At 38.9% G+C, this 9,458-nt stretch overlaps 1 protein-coding gene across 4 annotated transcripts in view; it reads right to left on the bottom strand.

The window, feature by feature from the left end:
• Positions 1–674: 674 nt before the first annotated feature.
• Nrx-IV (neurexin-4) overlaps positions 675–9,458 on the bottom strand; it is a 43,599-nt gene continuing 34,815 nt past the window's right edge. For all 4 annotated transcript variants that reach the window (XM_073979997.1, XM_073979998.1, XM_073980000.1 and 1 more), the window contains exons 8-14: positions 5,702–5,905; positions 5,043–5,634; positions 4,643–4,980; positions 4,404–4,583; positions 3,993–4,337; positions 3,786–3,923; positions 675–1,536 (exon numbers count right to left, since the gene is read on the bottom strand). In XM_073979997.1, coding sequence (XP_073836098.1) covers positions 1,346–1,536; positions 3,786–3,923; positions 3,993–4,337; positions 4,404–4,583; positions 4,643–4,980; positions 5,043–5,634; positions 5,702–5,905 — 1,988 coding nt within the window. In that variant the 3' untranslated portion in view covers positions 675–1,345. The remainder of the gene's footprint in view (positions 1,537–3,785; positions 3,924–3,992; positions 4,338–4,403; positions 4,584–4,642; positions 4,981–5,042; positions 5,635–5,701; positions 5,906–9,458) is intronic.

Here is a 9,458-nt window from a genome sequence, read left to right as displayed (position 1 = left end):
TACTAAATTTTATATTTTTATTACCAAAGACAAAAAATATCCACAATAAATATTCAATTGCCACAATAAAAGTTGTGATGCATTTTTGTTTTATTGTTGTTGTTGTTGATGGATGTGTGTTGAATGAAGTATCAACCTGCATTGACTTAGTTGCACTTAATGTTCACGCTTTAACTCTGCTTATCGTCATATTTTCAACATTTTACTTAAACGTTTACTTGGTAAATTATAATTACGGTTTCGTTTTTTTTATTATTTTGTATTCAATTATAAAATTTCAATGCAAATATTGTTTTTTTTTTTTTAATTTTATTTTTTTTTTGTTGTTAAATTGTAACAAAACTAATTTCTACATAAAAAATATTTTAAAATTATGCTTTTAACACAATACAATATATATGTATGTATGATTATAATGGAATGTAGTAACACGTTTTCATTGAAAGGAAACGTCATCTTTGAAATAATAAGCTGCTCTTTTTGAGTGTAATGGTGGGGGGAGGGAGTAGAGAGATGTTGAAAAAACGTGTATACAATGTATTACTTAGAAGTATAAAGAAAAATTACTATTCGATTCAATTCGATTTGGACACAATGCGCTCTCTGTAGCTCTTCGCAATACAAACATTTTCTTATTTACAAAACAAATGACAATAATAGATATTTCAAGTGGATTTCTTTTGTTTGTTTCTTCTTCTTTTTTTAAATGGTGTTTCGCATGAGCACATATTCGCTGTTACTATATAGTTGAAAAAGTATAAACTTAAAAATAATGAAATTAATAACTAAAAATACAAATAATGGACGGTATAAAAACTCAAAAAGTCTGTATGTTTCATTTTTAAATAAAATCAAACTTTTGCGAAAAATTGTAAAAAAAATAGAAAGAGATTTCGTTTTTAGTTTTTTCGATTGTGACCATAAAATAAAAAAAAAAAAATCACAAAAACTGAAAAGTTTAATAACAAAAAATTGAAGCAAGCAAAACAATTAAGTGTCGTTTTCTGCAAAATAATTGGCAGTGTCGTATAAAAAAAAATCAGCATTTACGAAGACTTGGTGTGTTCATCATTATTTCATTATCAACGTTATAAGGCCAGCTTTGTTGTTTTAAGTTTTGTTGTTGTTCGTCATCGTTCGGTTACTGTTATACGCACTCTGAGTAGTACCTATCTTTGCTTTGCTTTGATAACAGTTTTTTAATGGACAATTTCAACGTTTTTCAGTTTTCAAGTTCGATTTTTTGTTTTAGAAAAGGATGTTTTTGTTGTTGGTTTCTTTGTTTGTCTGTTTGATTCTTCAAGATCTACTACGTTGACCACTCACCGACATGTGGCATTTCGAACTATATGAACCATTCTTTCCGTTTGGTCACTTGATGGCCAGTGGTAGAATGTACAACAGCCTCATCGGGATCATCAGCACCATCAGCTCCTTGATCTTCATGTGTGAGGTAGTCTCCTTTGTGTCTGTGCAAGTACCGGCCAATCAAGAAGATCATCAATATAAGGAGTAGGAACAGAATGATGAGAAGAACTGGAGAAACGAAAAAATGTTGCAACATTATTATTGTGAAAATGCAAGAATCCAAAGTATATCCCAAAAAGCCTAAAATGCCTATGAATATTTACTGTTACTGTACACTTCCTCATATGGAGGCAATTCCAAAACTTGGATCTATATTCATACGCTTCTGTCAAGTGCTTTTAACTCACTGGAAATACGAAAAGTCATATTTACATAATTTACCACATACCAAAGATCCTTCTTACTTAAACGGTTCTTTCTTACGTAAATAACCCCCACCACAATGTGTTTCACTCAATATTCTATTAAGTGTGGGGATATGGTGACGGACCAAAGGCTATCCACGAATTAGAGATCCCATAATGCTGGGGTGTCAGGCGAACGCGTGCCTATCCGGGTTCCAAGTTAGAGCACCAAATGAATTCGAACGGATCCTCCACTTAGTTCTCAAGTCTTTGCCATGGCACTGGAGGGTGGAGTGGATTGGACCTCTATTCCCCCGCTAAAACAATGACGCATGGATCTGACTAATAAAAATTTTAATACAACAAAATTCCCACATTTCCGCTATGCCCATGGATAACGATTTTGGAAAACCCATGACTGGAGAAACCCTGCGATTGACGCGTGAGGACAGATAAGGGCTATCTAACTTAGAAGTAGACAAAATAGTCTTGCTGTACAAATCAGACAGCTTCTAGTCCTTCTGCAGCGGACGGTGGCCCTGAGTCTCAGTCAGGGAAATGCTTCTGCCGGGGCCGATGACAGTTTATACGACGACGCAGGGATCCCTCAACCATCATTCCAGCGTCTGCTACGAAAACACACAATCCCTTGAAATCAGCACAGTCGAAGACACACAGAATGACCGTCAATCGGCCGATAGAAATAGGCTTCCGAAGCAAGACTCTATTGAGGATGCGTTGGCTAAGGAGAAGAGGGCGTAACGTAGGTCGGTGCATTACCTCAGAAAGTACATCGGCAGGGATCCCTCATCCATCTCGATGAGAGAGTTTAATGGCCTGTTTTAATAAGACGATTCGAATACAATTTCGTTCGAACTACTACCAAACTTCTGTTTTCTGAAAAATAATTGAGTTGTTTATATTTTCAATCAAGCAAACATTTCCTACAACAACAGGAGTTTAGTAGTAATTCGAATGAATTTAATTTCGAATCGTTTTAGAGAACAGGAAATAAATTAATCAATATCAATCTTAATATGCCCAAGAGTAACCCTGACAGATCAAGTCGAGTAGCCCACAGAAGCCAAACTAGGAGCGATGTTGATATGGCACAACGCACCCCCAGTGACTTACGTCTTTCGACCACTACAAAGGGAGGTTCCTCCAACTCACAATCTGGACACCTCTCAAAGCCAAAGGGGAAGAGTCAGTCCTAGATTTAGTTAAGGATGTAGAAAGCTAGGAAATCTTACGCGGAGCCGGCCTCTGTACTTCGGCATGTGGAGAGTTCCCCAAGATGGGATGATATCTCCGGAACTGTTGAACTTCTACCTGTCCTGCATTCAGCGTCCTGCAGACAGCATTTACGATCTAAGCGTCGAGTACCTTCCCAGATTACATTTGTGAAAGGCTGGACTGCTGTTTTTCTGATCTTGCCACCTTATTCCATGCGAGGAACATGCAAATATCAGCCACTAAATCTACGACCACTCTGTTCACCACATGGACGGCAGATGTGAGGTGGTAGCAGAATTCCGGTCACAAACTACACCAAAATTTTAAGGGTCACATTCGACAGCATGTTCATGTCGTCCCCGCATGCCACAGCTATCTGCGACATGCTGAGATGTAGGAACAAGGTCCTCAAGTTCCTAAACGGCAAGACTGGGTGCAGATAAAAAACCTTGTTGACCACTTATAACGCGATATTTTGGTCTGTGGTAAACTATGCGGCGCGAGTATGGTATGTGGGCTCCTTAAGGTAAAAATCTTTGCCAGTTCTATACCTTAAATAATCTAAATTTTATACCCATATCAACATGCAGACGATCGATGAAAATCGGATCAAAAATGGAACAAAATATGATTTATCCTTATTTTTAAAAATTTCGACAAAATTCTCAAAACAACATTAATTTCCTTCCTAATAGCTGATGGCCTAACCTGCTAATGCTATTCTCCAAATTTATCTTATATTTATATAAGATAAATTATATAAATAAATAAATAAATTGCTCAAACTGATACTTTTTCCAACAACATCCAAATATTCAAATCCACAAATATACTTACTTGCCAACAATACTGTATCAACTTCATTATAGGCTTTACGAAGCTTTTCCTCATCAACTAGGGGTGGTGGTCTTGTTTCAATTTCAATGGGAGGATGGGTAACAGGTTCAACACCACAAAAGTCTTCAGTAAGTTGAGCTGAAAAAAAAATAAAATTAGAAATTACCGTAAATACACACACATCTCTCTCCTACTACTACAACTTACATCCCAATGATTTAACATTTGGTGGGGGATTTTGTTGGAACAGTAATTTCAGCGGATAAATATCATCAAATTGTACTCGCGATACACAGCCTACGAAACCATCAGTCATGGAAAGATTTTTGCCAATATACATATATTGTATATTATTGAATTGAGCATCGGCCGATGCTTTAATATCGAAATGATATTCAACTGGTTCATAGTTATCGACCTGCAGGACAACTGTGGAGCCACTGTTTTTACGTGAAAATCGTACATCGTGATATTGGCCCAGACCGAAATGCTTTTTGGGGAATATAATTTCTTGACGTTCAAAACCAAAATCAAAAACGCAACGTAAATGGCCTAAAAATAAAGAAGTATAATAAATAAAAATATTTTAAATTAGTTCAATAATAAAGTTCAACTTACCCGAGTTTGAAATTTGTATAGTCAAATATTCGCCAGTAATGTTCGAGGAGAAACCCAATAGAAAACCTTTAGGGATCGTTGTGGTGAAACCAACACGAATATTTTCGGCAATTGTTGAACGGAAAGATTCAATGAATTCGTAGCGAATAATCGAATTACTACGCAAATTAACACCAATTTCTGAAATAATAATAATAACATTAGATGTGAAAAAATAACTAATCCTTTGGATATTTTACCATCAGCACAAATTGGCCCCTTGAAGGCACTCCAACGGCAATCACAATTATAGCCATCGTAACGTTCAATACATGTACCATTATTCAGACAAGGGTTTGATTCACAACGACCCACACAACCCGAGGAAATGCCATACATGCCACGTTCGCCATATTGTTTCAAATCAACCATTTTGCCATTTAGCAATAAGGCACGAATGCAGCCGACATAACCATCTCGATATTCTGTGGTAGCACCTATTACCAAATCAGATGTCAAATGGAGGGCACGCACTGGACCTGGAGGTTCACGTACTTCAGCTTTGATCGAACCATCAACAACCAAGCGAGCTTCTTTCCTAAAAACAAAAGAAGATGTTTAAGTCGTTTGTAGAAAACGTTAATCAAATTTCTTTCTCACCTATTACGTTCCACACTGACTGTATGCCATTCATTGTCATTCAAATGATAACTTGTGGCAATATTTACACCCAGTGGTCCACTGCCTGCCTGATATTGGAATTGTAATTTGTTGCCACCAGAAATGGTCAATTTGATGTAATCTGTGGGTCCCGTAGCATGGAAAATAACAGCATTTTCAATGGTTGTTTTGAATTCCAAATAGATGTCACCCGAATGTCCCATGTCAAATGGTGGTAAATTAATTGTGGCATCAGCAATACGGAATGTCACAACATTGCTAAACAAATCATCGCCTTCACATCTCAATGGTCCCAAAGTGTAACGACCTTGTTTCTCATCCAATGGAGTACCGGTATCACCAAATTTAACAGCTCTTACAGGTAAGTATTCTTTTTCTCTAATATCTCCACCATCTTCGGCCCATTCTAAGCTATTCGAATCACAATTACACCATTTGGTTGGATCTTGACATTTACCAAGAATACCACATTCGCATTTACGAGAACCAGGCAAAGCTCCAGCCCAATAGTCCATAGGTTGATTGTGTCTCGACACCCACCAGGAGAATGGACGGAAATTAGATACTTCAGCTAAAAATGGAGATTTAGTCAGTTGTTGTTTTTCTGGAAGATGCTACTCTTAGCCAAAATTACTTACATGGAGAATTGAATAGACGCGATGATCTGCATGAATAGCTTAAACGCTGCCAACATGTGTGTGAACGATTGAGCAAAGCTTCTATTTGTTGCATATCAGCATCATAGAGTATATTCTGTTCGAATGATCCAGGCTCTTGGAAACCATCTACAGTGGTTGTGTGCTCTTGACTGTGACTCAATGTGGTAATGACACGGCCATCAGCTATTTGATGAAAAAAATAAAATTGGTTATAAAATTTCAAAGTTCAGTTCAATCAGAAGCTTTTTGAAAATCGCAATTTGGAAAGTAATTAAATGTAAGAGTAAGCTAACGCTCCGCCAGGGAAAACAATCTTGGGGCGATGCAGGTGCTTAAAGTCACAATTTCCTTCCGGAAATGTTGAGCGGGGGAATTTATGACCGATCAAAGGTTATCTACGTAGTGATCTCCTACGAATTAGAGATCCCCTAATACATGGGTGTCATCCAAACTCGTGCCAATCGGTGTTCCAAGGTTTGGATACAAACTTTATTATAACGCTGCTTAGTTGATATCTGTAGTGCGATTCTCTAACACATTTTTCGAGTTACCGACAAAAATCGGTAAAATTAAAACACAAAATTATGAATGAAAAGTTCAAATAAAAGTTGACAACACTGTTGCTATCGGTAAAACATTACCACTGCTTTGTATTCGTCGCTAACTTACCGAAAAACATCGGTTATTACCGAAATTATAAGCATTTTAATTTTAGCGACAATTGTCGGTAACTCAAAAAATGAGTCAGACAATCGCACTACTGGGCGTCTCAACGTAGTGAAGACTTGGTTGTCAAGTCCTTGCCATGGTTCTGGATGTCTATGTCGTAGTAATGGAGACAACAAGAATCCCAAAACCCAATGTTGACAATATTTCTGCAACGACAAGGGATAACGAAAGGACTGGTGAACCCCAGCCCACAGTTGAAGGGCAGTAGTTCCGGGAGGGGACGGAAAATGGCTGCCCAAATTAGAAGTTTTAAAAGATAGTCTAGCTGAGCAAAGCAGACAGCTTCTAGCCCTTCTTGAGCCTCAGTCAGGGTAGTGCTTCACCTGAGGCCGAGGACAGAACTTGATACCACAGTCGTGACTGTATACGTCGGTAAACTGGTCTCCGTCCATCTGCAGAAGCCAAAAGAACTAGTCTTCTGCTATTGAGGATGGGACTCCGACAAAGCTCTAAAAATCGGGTTGCTAAACAGAAGAGGGCTTATTATTGGTCGATACACTACCTCAGGAATTTAATCGACAGTGAAACCTAGTAAATCTCTATGAAAGAGTGCATGTTAATCAGGACCAATCTCTAGCAAGTTCGAAATAGCAAAGCCTCACTTGCCCAAGAGAAATCCTAGCCTTAACAAAGTCTCCTCTCTCAACCCGATGACCGAAGAGGTAATGTTGAGTTCAACGTCAACTTCGACCCCTACAGCCTATAAAGCCCAACCCAGAAGCCCAACCCCGAAGCGATGGTAAGAAGGTAGGCTAAAAATCTAAACTGAGTCACAAATCTTCAATTCGAGTCCATAAGAAATAAGACTGTCTGCCCATTTTGTGCTAAAATCACGCTAACTTAATATATAGAAGGGGTTTCCTAATAAAAAAAACTGTATCGTTATTGGGCAACTGCTTCATCATGAAGATCTTTCCGGAAGTTTGGCCAGAAGGTAGTGGCAGACGAAATAAATTTCATGAAATTATGCGTTCTTAGATCTTGTTCCATACTAGGGCAATTTTATGAAATTGCAGTAGTGGGAAATTCAATCTAAGAACGCCTATAAATAGGGAAAGTTTTTAGTGCATGTTTCAGTGTGTGACATAATACTTAACTACCTTTTTTGCGGATACTATGTGAGTAACTAACACATCATGTTCGATACTTTGGTCAATCAGCTTTTAATTTACTTTAGAGGCTATAATATCAGTTGGCTTGGTGTTTAACAAGAAAATGTCTCCAGGGAAATGAAGGTTTTCCAGGAATTGTGTAAACTCTTTTAAATTAATCTCAGAAATCGGCAGATTTCTTTGAATTGCAAATTTTTTTATTAAAATTGTATATTTAAATTAGCAACATTCTGCTATCGGGGAGTCTAAGCGATTTCACATTGGTCACTAACTTATCGACGATTTTCTTAGATAATTTCGGATAATAGATAGATACCCTAACCTAACCTAGCACTCTCTTTGTTCGTTGATTCAAACGGTCTCCGAAATTAATATAGGTTAGGTTAGGTTAGGTTAAAGGACGCGCAGCTGTCGTGTTGGACAGCCACTCCACTCGGAGACCTTATGGTCCATTGTGTTCATCCTAAAGTAAGGGTAGGAGGAAAGAAAAGAAATAATAGCATATCGAGTTTAGAAATAGGAAAAAGGAATAATTAAGTAAGTTATAGGATAGTTGAGAATGATTAAGTAAGTGCTATGGATTGAAAGATTATTTGTAAGGAGAGAGAGAGAGAGAGCGAATAAGGAGGTTAGCAGTATTAAAAAGTTGTAAGTTGCTCGTTTTGAAGCCACTTCAGTCCCTTGGCGAGAAGAAGCAGTGTTGTCGGCTCGGCTTGGCAGAGTGTTGTCAGAGATGATAGTGTGTGTTCACCCATTGTTTGAACTCTCCTGGTCCTGAGCATTGGACAACGGCATAATAAGTGCTCAATCGTCTCTGTTTCTTCTTCGTCTTCGCATAATCTGCAGTAGTCCGTGGGGTCATCTCTATCCCATTTGCAGGTCATTGATCTTATCCTGCAGTGTCCCGTGATAACTCCAATCATTAGTTTTAGATCGGGTTTTCTCATAGAGAGTAGGGAAGTGGTCTTCCTTTTAGAGAGGTTGGGCCAGATTGCCTTTGATACCTTGCAGCCAGGTTCGTTATTCCAGATCTGACCAGCCTTCTCCCTGTATGTTTGTTCTAGGAGCCGCATGAAGTGACACAGGGGTGGCCTGATTGAGTTATCGATTTCGATGTCGCTTGACTCAGATCCGCGACGTGCCAGTTCATCCGCCTTTTCATTTCCCTCGATGTCGCAATGCCCCGGGACCCAGCACAAGGTAACGATTGATCGTAGGGCCTCCAAAGCTTTCCTGCAGTGCAAGACCGCAGCAGATTTGATTGAATGGGATCTAAGTGATTTTAGGGCCGCTTGGCTATCCACATAGATAGTCACCGGTCCGGCTATATCCCCTTCCATGTTTTTAATCAATTCTGCTGCTTTCGTGACCGCAAAGATTTCGGCTTGGAAGACGCTACAATTTTCGCTTAGCTTGTACGAGATCCGTAAGTTGAGGGTATCGCTGTAGACGCCCGCTCCTGTTCCCTTTTCCATCTTGGATCCGTCGGTATAAATCTCTATACCGGGTAGAGGTAGGGATTTGTGGGTCCAGGCTTCTCTGTCAGGTATCCGAACTTCAATGTCGTCGAAGTGTAATTGTGGTGATATATAGTCACTGATTACCTCCAAACCCACCGATAGTCCAGATTGTCGTAAGATAGCAGCATGGCCGTAGTCGAAGTTACGCCATGAATTTAACTCCTTGAGTCGGAGAGCACTCTTTGCTGCCAACTCCTGTACTACGAGATTCATCGGATGAAGATCCAGTAATACATTGAGAGCAGCCTGTGGAGTGCTTTTCATGGCACCGGTAATTAGAAGAGATGCCGCTCTTTGAACGACATTAATCTTGCGGAGAAGGGATGTCTTATTCAAAGCATTCCACCATACCAATGAACCATAACCTCAACAAAA

The sequence above is a fragment of the Musca autumnalis genome, unplaced genomic scaffold, assembly GCF_047663935.1.
Source record: "Musca autumnalis isolate F117 unplaced genomic scaffold, ASM4766393v1 scaffold_4, whole genome shotgun sequence".
NCBI classification, from domain to species: Eukaryota; Metazoa; Arthropoda; class Insecta; order Diptera; family Muscidae; genus Musca; species Musca autumnalis.
This window is presented reverse-complemented; position numbering and strand designations above follow the sequence as displayed.